Below are 22,295 nucleotides of genomic sequence, written 5' to 3' on the forward strand. Positions count from 1 at the left end.
GGGCACCTAATAGATACTAGAAAAATTGTAAAAATTACAACAGAAACAAAATTTTTATGTATTTTAATATTTAATAAACATGTATATATAAAGCAACTAACAAATATAACAACTCAACTGTAGAAGGTTCACAACTGTGTCGGTCCTATAAATAAAGAAACAATAATTCTGATTGATACACTTATCAATACTATAATAAGTAGGTATACTGACAAATAAGTAGGTAGGTACCTAATTAAAACTGGCACATGCTTGCTGAATTATAAATTCCAGAACTTTATTCTAGTAGGTGGGTACCTCAATCTCTCATTACCCTCTTTTAGTAGGAAATACTGAAATGAGATCCTTTCCTGTAGATAATATGTAGATATCTCTCTCACTACATTAAAACTGCGACTTTGTTAGAATAATTGGTCTATTCAGAAAACATCAAATATTAACTTACTCTATAAACGCACTTGAATTTGCAATGAATTTTTATAATAAAGATAAATGATTCAAGTAATGTTATATCTGAATGATTATAAAATTATATATGAAGATAGAGAACTCAATTTTAATTATAGTTTCCGTTGCAAAATAATGAAGTTTGTAAAGTGTCCTACCTACATAAAATATCAATGCTCACTTTGGTATGGTATTCTTACTGAAGCCTAAACAAATATGAATACATTGCGTTTTTCTGATGTGGCCTATAGGATTTCACTTGTTAAATTTCAACCGCATGTTAAATCTACCACTTCAACAATAAACCTGAAACCTCGCTTGAAACACAAATAGTTCCTCAGGTTTAATCAATTAAAGTTGTTATTAGACCAAAAATAACAGTGAAATATCGGCTTTGAAATCCATTTTATTAATTAGCAACATTTCCGTGTTCGTATTTAGAAAATTCATTTTAAGGCGAATATCTCGGTTATTTTAGCCTAATCTTAATATGCTAAAATCTAAGAATGTTAAGTTTCCACCTTCCAAGTTTTAGTGCTATTAAAGGGATAGAAGAGGTCCTAACATAAAGTTGAAAACTTAATACGTGTAACCGATAAGACCTTCAGCTAAGTAGCTGTAGCAATAAATATATACCGGGTGTCTCTGTGATGGATTTTCAAGTTAGTTAGGTATATGACAGTAAACTGTATTTAAGGCCAATAGATCGAAGTCACTAAAGTTATGAAAGTCTGATTCACAGCCTACTAAATTTAAAAAGAAAAAACTTACAAGGGAGAACCATCTTTCAGTGCCACCCAATACTTAGATACTGTATTTATCACCAAAAGAAAAAACTTTTACTTGTCCCAATTTTTATCATAAAAGCCTGGATAGCCCCGTTTTATATCCACCTCTACAAAATACTAAAGAAAATACTTTCCTATCATGTATGCCCATTACTCATGCAGCTTTGAAACACTTTATCATAATACCTCCTGTGTTGCTCATCTATTTTACTTAAATAATAAGTCCCTGGGAAAAAATGACTAACATCTGATTTTGGCTCATAGGGAGCTCGATGTGCACTATGTTTTCTCAACTCCAAGGTAGCCTCAAACTTTTCTGGAGCCACTTTAACTCGTTTCTCCAACAAAGGATTTACGTGACTAAGATTATTTATCAAAGTGTATAACGCAGAAGAATCTTTGATTTGTAGAGAGTAAAAGCAGGAGGCCAATCCTGAGCCATAAGAGAATAAACCTATTTTGTTTCCAATCAAATCTTTAGGGTCTTTTGAAATTAAAAATGAGGCCAGACCTCCGTATAAGGAGGCAGTGTACATGTTGCCAATGTTTGCAGCCAAGTGAAGAGAGGGCTTGGTTTTCTTATCAAATGTGTCACTGCTGGCAGATAAAAATGCTTTTTCTACATCACGGTCAAAATATGTTTTGGTCAAATTGACTTCAGCAAACTTGGCTAAATCTGGATTAAGAGCTAAACGTTTGTCATTGGGAAGGCGGATGAAATCATTTAACACTAGCCTACCTACTGATTTTTGAACTATTTTACAATAAGGCGTGTGGAATAGAATTCCATCGAAAGAGTCAACATTAACATCCTTCTGCCATTTCTTCTCACCATTCTTACAATACAACTGATAACACTTATCCAAAGCTTCAAAGTAACACTGAACTGAAAGCTTTCCATCCACTACAGGATATTCAGAAGTCAAATCTGGCTTGTAAAAATCATATGCATGCTTACAGAAAAAGCCTCTCACACCCCTATCAAAGACTAAGGGTGCATTGGACCCTACAAGCATAGCAACAGCTCCACATCCTCCTGTAGGCCTGGCAGCACTCTTTGCATATACTGCAATGTCTCCACAAACAACCAAAGCGTACCTGCCATTCCACGAAGATGACTCAATCCAGTTCACAGCATTTAAAAGGGCTGCAGTCCCTCCAAAGCAGGCATTTGTAGTGTCAAGTCCTTCAATGTCAGTTACACCATGGGGCTCGAAGAGTTGCATCAGTACGGATTTTACGCTTTTTGATTTATCAACAATTGTTTCAGTTCCTACGTCAATACGGCCAATTTCGTGGGGCTTAATGTTGTACCTCCTCAATAAGTTTTCCACCACAGTTAGGGCCAATGAGTGGATGTCTTCGCGGTCACCGCAAAAGCCCATTCGCCGCTGGCCCAAGCCAATTGTATATTTTCCAGCAGATGCACCATCATATTGCTCTAACTCAGTTTGGTCTACGTATTGGTAAGGGAAATAGACTTCCAATGCTATAATCCCGACGTCTTCAGGCCAGGAATTCATGATGCGGCTTTGTCAAGGACCGCGACACGACACGATGATATGAACCACGATAATAGTTGTTACGGAATGTCGGATTTACTCGGCATTCCACTTTCTAAATATTTGAAAGTGACAATCTCCCCTCTACTTTCTGAGCAGATGATCATCTGATGATGAGTTGAAGTTCCCCCACAATCTTTAACTTTCATGCACGTATCACTTTCATAATTGCAAATTTTTATTTTTACTCTTCATGGCACCGATATAGAAGGACTGGATGTCTTATGTCCTCCTTATATTTTTTAAACGGGAAGACACCATGTGTTAATTCCTATGTGACGTCATTCTGTCATGTTTGACATGCCTGTATCAGAACAAATATGTCGATATTTCAAAATGTTCGATATACTTCCGATTTCTTCATAAAAGAGAATAAATAGCTTTTAGCAAAGGCCTATCAGCAAATGAAGATTTAATTTTAAAAGTTTTTAAAGTTAATTACAATTTTATAAACAATTGGGTAGATTAACTTAATTCATCTCATACCTCCAAAAGGTCCTCCTTTAAATTCCGTACATAGAGACAGACAAATCATTAGCTATAACTCGTCTAAATTGATGATATTTTTGTCTTGAGTCCATCTATTAATCGAAATATATCGATATTCTTTTCGGTAGATATATACAAAACTGTATCGATACAAATATATCGATGTGACCTCTGCGCATCTCATAACCTCAAAAAACCAGTCTGATACCTGTATTATATATTATACACATTTTAGTTTATGCACCTTACAATTTAACTAACTAATACACCAGTAAAAGATACTGCTACAAACCCAAATGTCTTCAATAACTCAAACTAGGACCGAAAATACTCACGTCAAAAACAAGCAAAAAGAACTCCAAGAAGCCACTACATCAAAGAAAGTGGATGAAGCAATTGAAAATGTTAAAGCCCTGGACAACGTTTGCACGTACACAAAATGCAAAACCAAAATCAACCTCTTTGCGATAGACTGCAAGTTTTGCAAGGGGCGCTTTTGCTCTACCCATGGTTTGCCAGAAGTCCATGGGTGTGGTGAAGCTATTAAACGAGAAGAAAGGAGGGAGTATTTACATCCTGAACCAAAACTTACTAAAGATAAACACAATGAGGTTCAAACTAAGCTCACCATGAAGTTGAAGGAAATGCAGTCAGAAAGGAAGTCTAAACAAGGTTTTCAAAATAAAGGAAAAAAGAAAAAATAAGTTTGTCTTAAATTATTGCATTCGAGGTGTTGAAAAACAGTAACATCGATTTTTGTGGCTTAAAAATTCTACCAAGGTGTCATCCAGCATCCAAAGTTACACAGTATAGATTTTAGCAGAATACTTACCAATGTTGTATTATCCATACAATATGTTATATAGGCAGATATTGTAAGACTGGACACCATTAACATCAAAAGATTATCAGTTTTTTGAATGGAAAATTATTTTTTCACATTAGCTGCTGTTTTGTAAAAAAGTTCCATTTTTAGCACAAAACCAATTATTTGTTAGTCACCAAAATGTCAGCAAGAGTTTTCATCTCAGTCCTCCATAACCAGTGAATGTTATATGTAGATTTAACTGAGAATAGCAAGTAATTGTACTACTATAGCAACCCCCACTTATGTGTGAGGTGTTATTGCCAAATAAAATAAAAGGAAAAATGAACAGTCTGCTTCAAATGTATAGAATATAAATATTGTATTGTCCTTCAACATATTAAGAATAGATTTTATTGAAAATATTAATACACATTATATTATGCATTTTAAAACAAAATTGTTCAATCATACTTTTTCAATCTTGGTTTCACTAAGAATTATTTAATTGCTTTTGATCAATGTATTCCTTTTGTTAATACATACAAGTTCTGATTTACCAAAGTGGGGTAGTTCATGTACTCCTTCATATACTGTGTAATCTTTGTATTTAGTCCTAGATTGTTATCATATGAAAATAAGTTCAAAGATGTCAAATCTTTTTGGTTCAAAAATAAACTTGGAATCGTTTTGAAAACGGCAGCGAACTAGCCATAATTTCACGTTTTACCATTTTTCTATCTTTCAGTTTTCAAGGTACACATACAGGTCTAATTTTGGCTACACTTTATGTTATCATCATCACCATTGTATTAGTTATGGTTCCTATGAAAATCTATGTCAACTGAAAGGAAAAAATGTGAAAAAGGGGAGGTATTTAAAATAATACTGCAAATTAAATTGAAATTTTATATTTGTTGATATAAAGATTATCAGTGTATATTTCTCAAAATATATTAAAATTAAATTAATTAGCGCCTCACCAATTTAAGAAATAATCATCATGCCTTTGTGACTAATCAGTACGAACTTTACTTAGGTACTTATTAACTAATAATATTTTAGTTAAAGGAGTACATACATACAATGGAATATTTTTGTGATGTGTGATTGTTCTGCCACTTGGCTAGAAAAATTTTAAATGCCATAATTTGTATAGGACCCCATATCTACTATTCAGGCAAAGGATTATCACTGTGACTATTGTCATCAATACAATTAATCCCATTATTGGCCTGTGAGTCTTTTTCCTCTATTTCTGCATTCAAATTCTGCATAAAACCAGGGTCTATTTCCTCCAATTTCTTTAAGAAGTTTTCTTTCATTTCAAGGTTCCATTGTGAATACCATTCTCTAAACAACTTAATCTGAAAAAAAATTATATAGACTTAGTTATGTCTAGTTAACAGTATAAAAGAGAAACAACTTTCTTTAATATTAGAATTTAATTTATAAAAGTTTTATAGCAAGATTCATTGTCTATTGGTTAATGTCATGGTTGGGAAATATGTATAACCCCAGTCTGAGAGACCCAAATGCACTATTGCTCATATAATAATAATTTCTTGACAACTACATGTCCAGAATACTAATTAGTGAATGTACTAGACCATGGGTCATTCATCAATGTATCTCTTGCTACACTTTATAGAACACAAAACTAGATGAGCCAGTCTATTAGTCAGTTGAGCAACTGCTAATGGGTTAAGTAAGTATATAAAATATTGTTGAAAATTTTATTTGGCATCTTATCAAGAACCTTAAATGTTTGTCAGTTTGCAATGGATTCATGACACTCTTACTATCATATAAGCTGACACTTACCTTTCTACTTACTGACATATTTTTTATTTTCATTAGAGCAAATACATACCCTGCATTCGAATAAAGACATTGGTTTCTCCCTGCAATTCATATTAGAAATACTGCTAACAATCCCATTAACATATGATTTATGAGCATAATTCTCAGCTAAAATCAACAAGAAGTCAGATTTTTGTAGTTCACTCCATTCATCAAACCATTCCAATAGGTATCTTAGCTGAGCATTGGAGTTTATTGCTGTCATGGTTGGGGAATTTCAAATTTCTGGTTGAAACTATTAAGAAAGATGAAGAATGTTCAATGAAACCCACGATATGAGATTTGGACCTTTTTTGTTGTGATAAAGCATAATAAAGGGTGATCATAAGAAAAGTCAAGTAGGCCTTGAAATGTCTTTTTTTTTCTGTGGTCAATCAGATGTTTTATGTTATTTGTTGTCAATCAGATGTTTGAAGGTAAACAGAAAATGGCTTAATTAAAGCCCAATTTTTGGGGTTCAGCACCTGCTGTAAGGTTTTTTTTAATGATCACCCGTTGCTTTAGTAAGTTACTTCTTACTTTTTGTCACACTCGTCCTTGTTTGTATGTTTTCAGTGACCTACTTTACGAAACTACACCCAAAGCAACAAAAGCAAGCAACCTATACATATTTTAGTTAACTGTGATTCAATAAAATTAATATTTCAAATTAAATTCAGGTAGCTTCGCCTATACGTGAAACCACAAGACGCATAACACAACCACAACTCACAATACTGCAAGCCGGGAAGCTGCAAGACTTTCGACATTCTTTTTTTTATTTTGGGGTGCGTTCACAGTACTTCGTACTCACTGTCGGGCTTTCTATGCTTAGTGCTAGTGCATCCGGTTCGAGTCGGTGAAGCAAACGTGTCATCTGGTGATCTTCGTTCTCAAAAAGTCAGAAGCCTCACATTTCAAAAGATCCCAGGTAATTTATCTCAAAAAGAAAGTGGTCTTCGACCCCTCAAATCGCCCATACCAAGACTTTGCACGGCTATGAAAAGCTCTAGCAAATATAGAGAATAAGTCTAGGTACAAACAATTAAACCCAGTTGTGTACCTTCAGTTTAAATCCAAGATTATGACAGATAATAAATGGGATATACGTCAAACCTGGAGCTTAACTTCAAGTCGGGTTTAAATTTGGACTGTACAATCCGGCCTCAGGGATTTGCTTCCAGAGAGTAGTTCCAATAGCAGTTTTTTTGGGTAAATAAAGACTATTTGGGTCTAGAAGACAGCATAGATATTTTAGAAGCCTCATTCTGCCCTACAATACGCCATCGTCCTAATTCAAGCTAACGATTCAAACATTCTCCAGTTTGCACAATATTACTAAACTTCAAAAGAAGTAAGTTCTTTTGATCTTTTACATTTCTACTGTATCTAGGTGGCCTCGAGGGTCGATACCTTTGCTGTTCGGTCACGAATTGGAATCGCATTGCTGTTCTATCTTGTTCAAGCATTACGCGTTTAATGAAATGAAAGCCCCTTAAAAGTGACAGAAAAGGAAACAACTGATTGATACCCAACCAATGACCTTAGCCAATCCGTGCGTGAACCAATCATCGTACGTTACTTGTTCTGTTTGTTGTTGTGAAGTTTTACGAAGAAGAGCGTGGATGTGTGAAAATAGTGTTTATTGGATTGGTTTAGGGGTTATATAATTTAAAATTTATTGTTTATTTACATATGCCCACGCATACCTAGCAATTGAAAGAACATGAGATTATTACTTGAAGATCTTGAGCAAAAAAACTGCGCATCCAGGAGAGATAAGTTTTACAAAAATTTCTCTTCTGTTAGTTCAAGGAATGATAACAGAACGATTACACATCAAATTATCCCCAAAGTATTTGAATTAATGGAGAAACAATTCATATCTAAGACCACCCTCTATTTGTCCTTGCTCATAAATGAGAATATCCACCTACTAGAGAAATGTCATGATTGGGAAAAGACGAAACTGCAATCTTTTAATATAAAGAAAGCAATTGAAGATCCCAACATTTTTTATAATTACACAGTTTATACAAGAAAGCACTGGTTTGGCTATCTAATCAGCAATTGGCCGATCACATTGGAAGTCCTAACAAAGGCAGTGTGTGATAAACTTTTATTTGTAAACTTAATCCAAATTACAAATGAACGGGATGAAAAGTCTAATAGGCCGCCATTGAACGAAATGCTAAAATGTTGTCCAACTGGTGGTGTAGATGATTTTTGGATTTATTGCATTCAATGTGTCAGAAATTTCTTGAACTTGTATACTTGGTGCCAAGATAAGATCTGCCATTATTTGAATATAAACCAGTTCCTTCACTATGCTAGTCAAAACTGTGTTTTAGCAACTATATCTCAGTACCTAGCTATGGAGAATTATTGTGACTATCTTCAAGAATTGTTTGCCAGATTACTTGGTTCCAAGACATATTGTTTAAATGAAGACCTGAATGTTCAAAATGAAATGTTATTGTCATTTGCAATATTGCTGAAATTTTATCAGTTGATTTTATACAGCAACTATCAGGACTTTAATGCAAATGAAATAATTGAACAAATACAAACTAAATATCTAACATTAAAAAATCATAACGTGCAAATTGAACTGCTTCAGTTAATCTTAACATCCCTATTTATGAAAAGAAGGGATGTACAAAATGATATCAATACACATGTTCTAAATGAGGGCACCTCAGAGGATGCTTATGTTTGCAATGAAAATGAAGTTAGACTTACTTTAAATATTGCCAGACATCTTATTAAGAAGATACAGTTTAGTAATGCATTTGAACATGATTCAGTAAACCTTGAAAAATTGAAAGAGTTGCATAAGGTGGTTAGTGATGCTGCCTGGAGGCTTGATTTGATAGTTAGTGTCGTTAAAGCGTGCAAAATAGAGGCGCAACTAATGCATTACATGTTGGCACCTCCTGAGAGCCTCATTAAGCTTTGTCTCAAAAATGAAGATTTTGATCGGACATATCAAGTACTAAAGGTAAGTAAAAATGTCTCTTACCTAATTAGATAGTAGTGCAAATAAACAGTTATTACTAGAGAAATAGTTATTTCAGTTATACAGGGTGTCCCACTTCCACTGAGGTTGGCAAGGTATATATTGATTCATTAAGGATTTTGGAAATTTGACTCAATGTGAAAGTTGATTGGAGACATAGAACTAAAATATTTTCAAGGTAGTGGCACTTTTGATTAGACCAGAAATAGATGACAATTTTCTTATTGTAAATGGCTTAATTATGTGCTCTCCATAGACTCTCATATTAAGCTAAATTTTCAGATCTTTTCCAGTTACAATTTTCTCAAAATCAATCAATATCTTACCTCACTTACCTTAGTGGTCCACCTTGTAATTAAATCCTGAATTTCGGCTGTTCCGGTAGGTTATAGGTAAAATGTGATGCAACTGATTAATTGGCATGACACATTAAGTAATCGTGGTGCAGACAGCTGATTGCATTGTTGGTTGTTTTAACTGTCTGGAAGGCTGGTTGCCTATGGTGGTGGCTCCATAGCTGACGCGTACTAACGTCACCTATGGTCAACAAGTATAGTTTAAAATGAATAGGTGCAAGTGTGCTCGGTTATGTAGGAATATTGAATTTATTATCTACTCAAGAATGCATATATTCAATGTTCCTTAATATTTACGTAAATAATTTATATTGCCAGGAGCGGTAGTTTTTTGCAAAATGAAAACAATATAAGTAAGCATGTAGTACATACCGCTAAGCTAGTAGTAGTTTCATCAGTATAAGTAACTTCTTAATCAGTTTAAAGTTGTTCAATTAACTTCTCTAATTCTCGATGGGCATATATTTCATAGATCGTTGGTTGGTACCTCCTCAAGGTTCCTTCTTCGTAATATATTCCAGGTGGGTTGTTGACACAAAATGTTTTTACTTCATCAATCTCAATCCTTGGGTTGCAAAATTTGAATCGGCAGCAGCAACAACCCCATCCTGAAAAAGTGACCTTCATTTTTATTTATCTCGTTAATTTAACTCAGGGAAAAAATGACATGGCAATAGCAAATTGAATTATTTTTCTGGGCATCTCCGGAAGTAATCGGACTTTTATAAAAATTAAGCTGGTAAAGCACTCCTCTCATAAAGGCACTATTTCGTCTCTATTTAACCGACTTTGTATCTTGCCTTAACTTTCAAGATCCCCAAGTTAATACTCGAATTGGGACACCCTGTATAGAAAATTTTAAAACTTGATTTTGACAGGTTTTGTTTATCATCTTGGGGCGGTTCCTCAATTGTCAGGGATTTGAAGTCTTGTCAGAGTCGTGTCAGAACAAAGTTTTACGATTTGTCAAAGTCTTACAATGGTGGAGCAATATAGACTTTGCTGCTACACAAACAATAACTCTGACTTTTTGAACGATGGTGCTGTCAACAACGTCAAAAAAAAAATCGACCTTCCATGATATTCAACACAATACACTCTCTTGCGCCAAAGGGGATCACCGGGGGAAAATGGTTATGCCATGGCGTACCTTTTTACAGATAAAAAGTAAATTGGGCAATCTACCATATTGACACCAGAGGGGAACAGCTATGACAACATAGACCAAAGCCCATATAGTGACAGTGAGAAGCACCTTCTTGATGACATAATGTTTTGCGTCTTTGTTTAAATACATCTGGCTTGACGTCATCAGGAAACATTTTACATCTCCGATACCTGTATGGAGAAACTGCTGAATGATTCATTTTCCAGTAAAGTTTAAACCATTCGTTACCGAGATTTCTATTCTCCTCGTCGGTACAATTTTGAGCTGCAACTTTAAACAAATTCTTTACGGCTTCATTTGGTGATTCTTCTTCTTTTATTTCTTTATACTTTGCGGTATCTTCTCGAGTTTCCTCTATCTTCATTGATTCGTCGTACTGGGACTTCAGGCTTTCATAATCGTAATCGCTATCATTTTTTTCATTTTTTACTTCACGTTTTATCAATTCAACGTCCGTAAAATTCGCTGATCTGGCCTCATCGGCGAAGTATATTGTGTCTTCATTCTGTAAATGTCTGAGAAAATGTAGGACTTTAACAGAATGTACAAGAGGCAGTTGTAAAAAAAGCGTAGGAGGCAGAACAAAATTTAGAAGTTTTAATGTACCTTTATATAACGCGGCTCGATGGATTAAAAGAAACTGGTTCATTTGTTTTCTCCAAATATCTAGTGAGCCATGGAATTTTACAAAAAAAAAACAAAAATGGATTTAAATAATAACTCCCGCTGCAAATGTTAGCCCATTTAACCTAGTAACTTCGATATTTGTTGAGATCCCTTTACTGAGCATAGAAGAAAACTGAGCCTGTATACAGGGTGTTTATTTTTGGATACTTGCCGAGTATTTCCATTAATAATAAGGGTAGAGAGATGCAGTTTTGGCAACCTGTGAGACTTTTTTTGGATATGAAGAGATTGCACGCAGATTAAGGCCTGCTGTGTCGTAACGAATCAGTTTACGGCCACAAAGCGGTATTTATAGGGCGCCTTCCAATCAAATCGAACATAAATATCATAATTGTATGTAATTTATTACGTATATTGTATATATACTTTAAGGCTATTTTATTGTTTCTTGTTTATGTAACATTATCTACCAATAAAAAGTATTAAAAAAAATAGAACTTTATTTCTACTGCCCATTTGTAACACAAGAGCTACACCAAGGCTATCCAGAAGTGCACAGACATGGACCGAAAGTGTGTACTTTTTAGATACACAAAGCGAATATTACCCTGGATTGTTATGCATTTATTTTCCAACATGTAGAATTTTACAAGGAAATTCTATAATATTGTGCACTAATGCCAAAATCCGCTTTATTAAGATTAGAGCTATATACAGTGAGTTTGGTAATTGGATACCGAGCACTTCAAACATTCGTCCATCGCACTTTAATTCCTACCAAAAGTGCAACAAAACTTTTTTTTATATTTAAAATTTCCCGTTTTGGCTAAAAAGAATGGAAATGAATTGAAGGTAATAGGCATAAAGACGCGTTAATCACTGTTGAAGGACAAAATCTTAGCAAATTAGAATTAGCTACATATGTAGATACAGGTTTGTCTCATAAAAAATAGATAAGATATAAAAATAATTTTAAAAAATTGAATTTTCCGAAGTCTGTAGAAAAAGTTCCTTGTATATAGGTAATGATTTCTACACCCCATACGAATTTTCCGCATACCTTTAACTTCTACTGCGTCAGTTTTAAAAAATATTCATACATTGTTGATGTAATTTGAAGTTATGGCACCTATCAGAGGATTCTATTAGTTCAATTATTTTTGCAAACAAGCTAGTAATGGTGCAATATAAGGCAAAGCTAATAACTATAATGTCTAGAGAATTTTATGAGGAATCCAAATATATAATAATAAATAGGGGTTCCTTTTGAAAAAATAAATTACAATATAATTGTGCGCCGCCTTTACGCAACACCTTGTATGGTCGAAAATATTTTTAGATGATAGTCCTCTTGATTTTTTACAACTTGCATGGTAAAACTTTAAGTTTTGCAAAATAAGGGCAATAGGGCAGTCTGTTAGACCCTGCATGTATTATCAATATCAAAGAACAAACTTTGAGGAACGGTGCCGAAAGGAGAAACAATTGTCAGAAGGAAAGTGCAGGAAAACCTATGTGAATTTTAATCTCGAGATAGAAAAATACCTTTATAATATTGTCTGTTTCATCTACAAATCCAGCAATCCAAGGTTCTGGCCTTGCTAGGCCAAACTCTGGAAAATTTTGCTTCAGTTCACCTCCTCTTGCTAATTTTACATCATCTTCTTTCTTAAAATTTTTGTTTCTTGACATACTGTGTAATCTGTAATATCTATCAGAATTGAGACTCTCGTCAGGGAGGTTCAGAGCTTTTCTTTCGTGGTCACGAATAAGTTCCTCCTCCTCATAGATATCCTCAACATCAGACAACTCCAATGTTTCCGGTATTACAAATTCTTCATCCTGTTGTAAGTTCACTTCGTATTCTGGAACCCAAATACTGCCCACTGTTCTTGTTGCCATCAAGTAAAGAATTAATATTACTATGTGGTTCATCGTTAAATGTTATTTTAATTGTGTTGATTGATTATTTGACATTGCCACCAGGTAGGTGTTACTAACAACAAGATACTAACAACAAGATATTTACATTACGGCTCTTGGAAACAGACGATGTGTCGCGCTACCGAGTAGCGCCACATAGTCGCTTATCTAACGTCTACTATGTATAAGTGCCTGCTCATCCAGACGAGCGATTCTCATAGCGATTATTGCGTTGGACATATTAGAAGTAATTAAAATGTCTTCAAAAGCGAATCTGAATTCCGATAGATTTTTAATAAAAAAGTGATCACTGGCATATTCGCTAATAACCAATTTTTGTATTTTAGATATTCAACTTGGAAAACACTCCTCTCGCCAAAGAAATTATCTTCACTGAAAAGTTGAAAGAGTTGAAATATAATTTCTTGAGAGCAGTTAAGCTGAAAGATGTCAAAGATGCTTCCGGTGTAACATCTCCCAGTATGAAACTGCATTTTGAGAGGTTTGCTGAGGAATTTTTCTTGTATCAATCTTCAGCTCGAAACATTGAATCGGAAAAGGTATTTCTCGAAAACACCGAACTCTACCCCTTCTTAGAGAACTACCAATCCGATCGAGAACTATTCATGTATATGCTGGATTTATCAATTTCGCAAGTTGATACATGTGAGGATTCTAAAGTACTGCTCCATTTGTCTTCGAGCTATGACACGTTAAGTGGATCTGACACCGGTTTATCAAAATTTGCTAGAGTGTTGATTGTTCTCTTGAATGAAGCTGGAGAAAGTAAAAGCGGGCCTTTGTCTTCAATATTACTGAACCCTCAAATAGATTTTCACGCAAAAATCAAAACAATGGACGGCTGTTATCAATCATTACAAAACTTGTATACGCGATTCTGCCAAAGTTTGTATGTGGAAGAAATGGCGGGAAACTTCAGCAAAGATCACTCATCCCACGCAGTTTTTAATAGTTTGTTTAGCAGTAGCTGCTTGAATGAAGCAGCAGCAGTGAGTGAAGATGCCGAACGAGTAAAGTACCTCCAAAAGCTCTTCAACTATCTCCAAGCTTTTTCGGAAGTACTCTATATCGAAGTCGACGCATCAGATCTGATTTCCAAGGGCAAAAATTGCTCATTCTTCAACCTTTTATTCTACAACAGATCGGAACTCATGGGGCATTTACTGTTTGAAAAAAACTTAGAGCCCACCGAGTATGAAAAATATTTCAGCAAGCTGAAGCTGGATTTCTTGTATCACGTGGCTGGTAATTGTTTCCCCACCATCAACCTACACTCTCATGAGCGCATAACCAAAGAAGAACTTTATCCAGAGAACATTTTGTACCCCCCTAACCCGGCTGTTATAAACTACATAAAACGAAGAAACTGGCTTATAGCACTGCTGCTAATCGAGATGCATAAAGTGAAGGAAGTTGAACTGGAGATTGGTGTATCGAGAATCCAAAACTTCATCAATTATCTGCGACTTCCAAGAATTCAGAACTTGCAACCTATCTTCAAATATAATGAGATCATGACGGGTCTTCAAAACGAAATCCACTTCCAACAGGTTCATGACTTCGTGTATTCGGAAATTGGGAAGCGTGTTGATATAGATTCGACACACTCCAGCGGTTCTCGATGCATTTTTGATGCAGCTGAAGAAATTGAAGAGGACAAATTGAAGTCTACCAATTGGAAGCATTTATACCTGGTCATTGAAAGTATATCAGATAAACAGTTGAGGAAAAATAGGCATTTTAAAGAGCTGCGCGATATGCTCCTCGTGAACTTGGTGAGAGATGGGGTTGAATGTGAATATTATAAGTATGTCATGAAGATTCACGATAAAGCTATAAGAATTAATATGATACTAGATTACATGAAGGTCTGGCCTGAAGATTTCTGTATAAACAGTCTTAAGTACGAATTAACCAGGTTTGATTTGAATACTGTAGATCGGAGGCTGGTAGAATTGGTGATGTGGCTGAAGCATATTGAGCATAGTAAGAGAGTAAGTGTATATTTTGATTGGGTAGTAGTAAGATCTGAAGGCGAAATTATTTTCAGATCATGACATTAGTCGGCATTGATAATTCGACGAGTTTGTACGAGATGTGCGCGCTTAAGCCTAAAGAGCTATTGCAGAAGCTGTTACTTAGTACTAAAGAGGTACCTAATTTCATTATTGTGATTTACATGTTTGACGCTTTTTTTATAATTTGTGAAATTAACAAAACTGTAAAATATAAACATCCCCCATACCAATTAGCCAATAAGGTACTTCGTTGCTCCATTTTGAATCCATAGTATTGTAGTATTCTTTTTTATTAAGGATACCTTCGCATTGCCCTAATGCATGGAAAATGCTATTGGACTTTTCATTGTTAGAGTATGTAGTTTTAAGGGCATAAATACGATTAAACCTGCTGATATAGCAATGAAAGTAGTCAGATTTGTCCTGTTTAATGGCAAGCTAAGAATGTACAGAGTGTCTCAGATTTTCTGTCCAGGACTGGCGATAAAAAGGCATTTTAATGTGAATTATTCTTGTAAACATAGGTCCTATTTTGTTCCGATTTGTCTTTACAATCTAAGAGTATAAGAGCCATTTCGCCATAACTCAAACCGTTTGGAAGTTACGATTGCCAAAATGCAAATAGTGTCCGGTGAATCGCTAGGGTTCACCCGTGGGAGCTTATTTTGGAGTTTAGTTAATAACTATTTACGCCTCAATCGTAATAATATTCGCATTGAATTTGGATATTTTGCAGGTCGATACAATTATAGATTTCATACAACTTCATGATGTTAGCACCACCTTAATTGCCAGCATAGACGAGGCAATTCTGGAATTGGCGTTCGATGTGGCATTCGACACCACCTCCATCGCACAACTTTTATCACTTTTACCAGAAAACCAAGCAATAAGATTATGCGCGAATCTAGTGAAAGTTCTTAAAGATATCCAGCAACTACAGTTCATTACTGAATATCTCAAGGAGCATTCATACGAAATTGAAGATTTACCGCAGATTTCTCTGAGTTTAGGCATTCTGTCGGTGTTCAACCATAGTGATTTCGATCAGCAGCTTTTGTTTTTAATTAGAGACCCGCTGAGTATTATCGAAGTTCTTATTATGAATACTATGCTAGATAAATTGGGTTTGGCATGGCCAATTATTAAGTCAAGCATCCAGAGGTGTAATGAAGAATGTGAAGAAAACCTGCTCACAGTTGATATGGTTGATGGGCTGCTGAGAACATATGCTGAAAAGAGCTTGGATTTTCGGGTGATAGCACAGCCGGAACCGAGGTTACTTCGGACTCCAGAGCATAAGTTGTTACAGTCGTTGGATTCTATACAACTTGATCCTGATAATAAAGGTATTTTTCAAAAATGTTCTTCAGGTGGTAGGAAAGTACGAACATTCGCCTATTGCCAGAACAACTACTGTAGTGCAATGTATTGGAACCCTATCTTCTATTCTTCTGTCTTATAGCTAAGACCATTTTTCATTGTTTACCGATTCTATCTTTGTTCATCTAACTACCCCGCGAGCATGAAACATTGCACACGAGTTGCAGGCGAAGGCAATATTTCACACCAACACTCATACGTTAAGATATGCCGCACTCATACGTTAACAGTTGCTTTCTTAACTTCGTATCTTATATAAATCGGATATTCCGATTTTCGTTTTTCGCAAATAAAAATTTTAAAAACTGTGCAGTGTAGAATAACGGAAAAGAGTGACTGTTAAAGCAATTTTATATAGGCAAATAAATTTCTCGACATATTTTTCTTGATATGCAATGCAAGAGTTGGAAATTTACATTTCTTAAACAAAAATTTCCTGGTGATGAACATCTTCTTTCATGGTTCAACAGTGACGCAGTTTTAATTGACCTGTACCAACAATAATTATCATTCACATCCTTTCTGTTGAAGGTTTCTTGATGCCCGAAGAAGTTCCAAAACGATGTGAATGGACGAAAAACTGTGACGTGATAGAGTGCCCGTGCTGTCAAAACACATTCTTCTCCATGTTCAATCGCAGGCACCATTGTAGACGTTGCGGAAGGATAATATGTTCGGGCTGTTCTAAAAAACGCATGATTGTAATGATTATTATCAATTAATTATGAAATATTCCGGGAATTCGATTAATAACATGACCACGGTCAAACGGGATTTATGCGGTGGGTGGAGTACTAAGCTGAAGGAACTTCTGAACTTGTTCATTTAGGACCTGCATTTTTACGACACCCCTTCCCTTCTTAAGTAACCACGGCGGTAAAGTAATGTTACCATTATCAAACTGTTCTCAGTACGATAAAGTACTCGTCACCGCTCCGAAATAGAAAAATGCTATTAATCGGACACCTGGTTTGCAAAACTCTCTTAACAATAAGTTTGTGCAGACTTACTCCTTTACTGATTAAAATTGCATTGCTTTAGGTGCCAACTTATGGCGATATTACCGTTCGCGTTTGCAACGATTGCTTCATGCAAATATTCAGTGATGTCAGCGACGATTCGATGTCCACGGAGTCGCTTCTAGATGACTATTGGATGCTTACAAGTGATGCAGAACATAACAGAATAGTCCGAGAGGAATTTTCCTACGAATTTGCGCCCAGTGTATCCTTATGTCTCTCATTGATGAAGTTTCACTCGAAATGTGATGAATATTCCAGGTAATATTAAGTCGGTGGGATTAGAGCTAATACGTCTTTGCGATTATGCAGAAAAAATTGCAGTATTGCCTTAATTCGGTTAGCAGTTTACATGTCAATGTGTCTCGTTTCAATGTGTCTATTTTATGAGTGAGATAATGAATTGATTTCAGATTTTTGCTAGATCAGTGCGATATACTCCTCAAACTTCTTATCCCTAACCAAGAACCCCTACAGGAAATCGACTACAGACTCGTCATCAGAATGCTTAAGTAGAGAAATCATACTACAAACTACCACTGTTATTTAACATCACCTACTCTTCGAAAGGTCTTTAGCCCTGGCATCTAAGATGGCTGCACACGATAACAATTCTCAAGTAGACACAACCGCAGCAGAGAGAATCCTCAGGCAAGCCGAACTTCTCGACTTATTCGCTGAAAGGGGTTGCTTAAATTTTCTGCCCATCTCAGGCAATGCCACATTTATCGACTCTATATCTCTTATGAGATTGATCGACAAATTATTGGAGACAGAGCAATGGAGCCTAGCCTTAGAGGTTTCAACTAAGGCTGGTATCGATAAGTCAGGTAGAGATTCTGTTTGGAACCCAAAGGAAGTATTTCCTGATTCGCGCCTTTTAGGAGTGTTTGCGGCTTGGGGTATAAGCTGCCTGAAAGCAGGCAACTTAGCCATCGCCAGGGAGATATTTGGCAAATGTTTTGATAAAAATCTTATTAGGGACTCGGTTTCCTGTGACTTAGATTCCCTAAAAGTTATTAAAAATCCTCCATTATTGACTGAAATCATTAAGATCTTGGAGTCAAAGAAAGAAATCATTAATGAGCAACTCGTTATGGACCATCAGCGACTTTTAGGTTCATCTGTGATGACGTTGAATCAAAGCATCATGTCAGGCCCTCAACCAGAGAGTGCAGTTTTCATAATGAATAAATTGAAAAACTTGAAGAACATTGAGTGTGGATATTATCCTCCCACCAAAAAGTCGTCCAGTCCTGGGAAGACCATATTGGAGCCAGTGATTTACGATGAGTGCGTCTATTATCTGACCAAATATGGAACCGCAGTAAGTTTAGTAGAGTTCCATATTAAGTACGGCCAGTTTGGAAATGCTGCTGAGTGTATACTTAAAAAGCAACTGTCACTTGATGCCTTCATTCATATTTACATGAAGTGTTTAAGAGGAGGAGCAGTGATGCTGCTGCAGGCTCGTATGGCTGAAATGGACCCCACATTGACCATTTGGAAAGTAAGTGAACAATTTTAAAGCCCGTTTACGATGTTTGGATCGGCTTATACACACAGCAAAATAGTAGCTCTTTGTTTAATAAGAGCTAAAAGTGGTATTTCTCCGCTCGAGACTGTTGCAAGTCGACATAATGAAATGAAACAAAAATACATAATTCATAGAAAAATTATTGTTCTTTCAGAGTTTCAATCAAATTTCATATTAGACATACAGGGTGAAAAGGTATTAACTATGAAATGAAATGGGCGTATATAGCGTCTTTTATATGCGACGCGGAGAGTAGTGTAATTCCGAAACTGTCAACTTTCGGATAAAGTATATTTGCGCCAATGGTTACCATATGACGTGTAGTATTTTTAATTTGTTAATGATCCATCCGTGTATTGCCAATCTGTAAAAAAGCAAAAAATTGAAAGCTCGAACATGGATGATTACTGACCAACTGACCACAAACGAGGAGAGTAAAATCGGAGTCTCACATGTTCATGTCCGAAATCTGACAATCAATATGCGAAAAATTGCATTGTCTTCATCGATAAAAAATGACAAAATTCCCTAAATAGAGTCGATCCAAATACACCACAAAGGGGCTTTAGAAGCTCCGCAATCGGAACTAACAAATTTTCTGTTTTTAATCGAAGGATCATCTGATAAAAATCTGCAGCCACATGGCGAAACAAAACTTGTTGAATAGCCTCTACCAGTTGCAGTTGTATATGGGCGATTACGTGAGAGCAGCGATGACTTGCGTTAAGTTTTATGAGGAAAATGTGTCTTCGTTTACTGATTTGTTTAATAACAGTTATCATTTGAAAGAATCTCTTAAACATTTGGTTCAGGCTAAGGAACAAGAGCAATGGATCACCGTTTCACCAGGTAAGTTGTGTCAACCTTCGACATTGTAACAGGTAAATCTGAAGTTTTGTATCTATGTACAAAAGAATGCGAGAGAAATTTGCAAGATGCAGTGTGTCACGTCGTGATCAATTCTTCTTCCCTAGGCTGCAGTTGCCACTTGTATGCAGAATTTAATTATAAATTAAGATTTTTTATTTATGTAGTTACATCGACGGAGGTTGAACCTGCATTCGAAGAAACTAGCATTGCTAGTCCATTGGTGAAAAAGATGGCCCCTGAAAATATTGAAAAGCATACCATTACAATAATGATGCAGTTACAAGTAGCGCATTTCTTTTCTGACCAAGAAAAGAATGGTTTATTTCCAGTTCAGGTATTTTTGGATATTTACCCACATGCAGGTAAGAACTTTAGAAGTTGCTTCGTCGTAGACTTGCTGATACCTTCTTAAATAATAATTGTCTTGTTGGGTCAGTTAATTATTTTCATTTATTTCAAAGGAGTCGACGAGTATACGACATAAAAAATCACGCTCTCCTCTATAAATTTTGCCGATTGTTGGCAAAGACGTGCAATTCAGAAGATTTCGGCTTCAACAGAATTATGATAAATAATTTATTTGTCTGAAAAATGTATCTGAATAATAAGGCCTTTGCGGTTTTAGTGAAAGCGAGCCTAATATTTAGCGTGAATAATATGAAACAAAAGCTATCGAGTAGGAATAATAAGAAAATATATTATCCTCCGGAATACGCTGGAATAAACAGCCAATGATAAAATTCTTAAATTTTAAGTTTCGGTAAACCATGAATTTGAAGATTTGACGTGGTTATGCGGTAGCAATTGTGAAGCGTTGAAAATACTATAGACTTTGTTATTAATCTAGTAGATGTTGCGTCACAAACTTAACTTTGTGAAAAAGAGATGTTCTTCTATCTATTGTTATATACATAGAAGATACAAGTAGATCTAGATTTTTTTATGATCGTCTGTTGACGTTGGTTTCCAAGTAAATTTTATTTTGATTTCAAAAAGGCGTTTGGCATTATTGATCATGTATTGCGAGCTAAGTTGGGATTTTACAGCATTTCTTGATCTCTGTTTACTTGGGTCTCCAGTTATTTCTGCGGCCAGTACCGATTGAACGGCCATTGTCGGGAAAATTTATTACACCATGTGGAGTGCCTCAAGATGTTCTCCTTTTTTTCTAATATTTATACACGACCTAACTAAAACACAGTTCAAACTAAGTGAATTTGGGCGAATACAAAACTGACTTATCTGCTAGTTTTTGAGTAGAATTCATGGTTAAGGTATCTGAACATTGAACTAATGCTTCCTATACAAAAATGTTTGTTTTGCAGATAATGTTCTAAAGGAAAATGTTGCCCTCCCAACGCTCTTTGGTTCTGAATCTCAAAGAACGTACATTGCCATTCTTTGTCTGGTTTGCTCGGATTCTCTGAAAAAAGGATTCGATTTGGCCTTAAAGTGAGTACTCTCAGTCACACCCATAATGCTCTTTAAAATGTATATTACTTTGTTTTTCCAAATTCTCAGAATCGGCAATGAATTTAAACTAAGACTTATCAAAGTTTATAAGGAAGCCACAAAATACTTTGCCCAAAATCACCAGTTCAGCCACATAACAGAACTGGTGGCATGTATACAAGACCACGGAGGAGTTGAACATCCCACAACTAACGAAATTTGCGACGAAATACTTATATTCGCCGTGGCAACTCTCAAAAACGATATCATTTCCGAATCAAGCATTGAAGAACTGATAAAATTGATTTGTGATAGAAGTGCGAAGGTATAAATTGTTGATTATTTTAAATAAATTACCAGTAGCCACCTATTTTTTTAAAAATAGATTTCAGCGTATATTGAGGCCAAACAACTAAAAACTGCATATTTTTTGGCGACAAAACACAAACGAGTGGTGGATTTGAAGAGGATTATGAGAGAAGCGGAAATATCCAACCAAAGGGACATAAAGGCGCTGTGTCAGAAAGCCATTAATAAGTATTCTTATGTAAATAGTTGTAAAAGTGAAAAATGAAGTCAAAATATAATGGAAAAAATATTACGTTATACACAGAGTGTTTATTAAATACCTGAAATAGTTAAAATCTGTGAAACCAATTGAAAATTAATTTCCGATGTATGGACAGGATACGTACCAATTCTTGTGCCACCTTAATACCAATTAGAATTCAAATAGGTGTTTACCCAGAATATTAAAATTTTAATTTAATTGGTTATGGAGATTTGGCAACTCCTTCGAACAAGATTCGTCCGGATGGTTCCTTGATGTGCCGGGGAACCCGCCGGAAGAACCGGGGTGATTTCTTGACAGGTTTGTTGGGAATGGCCCAAGAAGATCATGGAACTAATCGAGACTAGCTCAAAACGTATTGGAATTCGACTGAAAACTTTAGCTAATACCTGGAACAT

General features: G+C 35.5%; 5 protein-coding genes across 6 annotated transcripts; 2 read left to right on the top strand and 3 right to left on the bottom strand.

Moving 5' to 3' along the window:
* Nucleotides 1-49: 49 nt before the first annotated feature.
* Nucleotides 50-3,037, bottom strand: Hmgs (hydroxymethylglutaryl-CoA synthase). The gene has a single exon (XM_066393284.1). It carries the CDS (start codon nucleotides 2,756-2,758, stop codon nucleotides 1,373-1,375), a length of 1,386 nt encoding a protein of 461 aa, XP_066249381.1. The 5' UTR covers nucleotides 2,759-3,037; the 3' UTR covers nucleotides 50-1,372.
* A 545-nt stretch (nucleotides 3,038-3,582) lies between these two features.
* On the top strand, nucleotides 3,583-3,990 carry LOC136411045 (DNA-binding protein SMUBP-2). Its single transcript, XM_066393450.1, has one exon. It carries the CDS (start codon nucleotides 3,583-3,585, stop codon nucleotides 3,988-3,990), a length of 408 nt encoding a protein of 135 aa, XP_066249547.1.
* A 1,273-nt stretch (nucleotides 3,991-5,263) lies between these two features.
* Nucleotides 5,264-6,159, bottom strand: LOC136411046 (uncharacterized protein C14orf119). Its single transcript, XM_066393451.1, has 2 exons — nucleotides 5,965-6,159; nucleotides 5,264-5,458 (listed from the first exon to the last, which is right to left on the bottom strand). The coding sequence occupies exons 1-2, from the start codon at nucleotides 6,157-6,159 to the stop codon at nucleotides 5,264-5,266; spliced, it is 390 nt and encodes a 129-aa protein (XP_066249548.1).
* A 1,499-nt stretch (nucleotides 6,160-7,658) lies between these two features.
* Nucleotides 7,659-21,988, top strand: Sptz (Spastizin). The gene is made up of 14 exons (XM_066393279.1): nucleotides 7,659-8,934; nucleotides 13,374-15,041; nucleotides 15,098-15,199; nucleotides 15,802-16,414; nucleotides 16,980-17,149; nucleotides 17,490-17,728; nucleotides 17,881-17,979; nucleotides 18,038-18,297; nucleotides 18,352-18,977; nucleotides 19,619-19,853; nucleotides 20,039-20,236; nucleotides 21,200-21,326; nucleotides 21,396-21,651; nucleotides 21,712-21,988. The coding sequence occupies exons 1-14, from the start codon at nucleotides 7,660-7,662 to the stop codon at nucleotides 21,898-21,900; spliced, it is 6,057 nt and encodes a 2,018-aa protein (XP_066249376.1). The 5' UTR covers nucleotide 7,659; the 3' UTR covers nucleotides 21,901-21,988.
* LOC136410922 (uncharacterized) lies at nucleotides 9,588-13,030 on the bottom strand. 2 transcript variants are annotated; one of them, XM_066393290.1, is made up of 4 exons: nucleotides 12,649-13,030; nucleotides 10,705-10,981; nucleotides 10,494-10,646; nucleotides 9,588-9,916 (listed from the first exon to the last, which is right to left on the bottom strand). In XM_066393290.1, exons 1-4 carry the CDS (start codon nucleotides 13,003-13,005, stop codon nucleotides 9,729-9,731), a joined length of 975 nt encoding a protein of 324 aa, XP_066249387.1. In that variant the 5' UTR covers nucleotides 13,006-13,030; the 3' UTR covers nucleotides 9,588-9,728. The 2 variants fall into 2 exon arrangements, with proteins under 2 accessions (XP_066249387.1, XP_066249388.1); XM_066393291.1 differs by lacking the exon at nucleotides 10,494-10,646.
* Nucleotides 21,989-22,295: the final 307 nt, after the last annotated feature.

The sequence above is a fragment of the Euwallacea similis genome, chromosome 9 (genome assembly GCF_039881205.1).
Source record: "Euwallacea similis isolate ESF13 chromosome 9, ESF131.1, whole genome shotgun sequence".
NCBI classification, from domain to species: Eukaryota; Metazoa; Arthropoda; class Insecta; order Coleoptera; family Curculionidae; genus Euwallacea; species Euwallacea similis.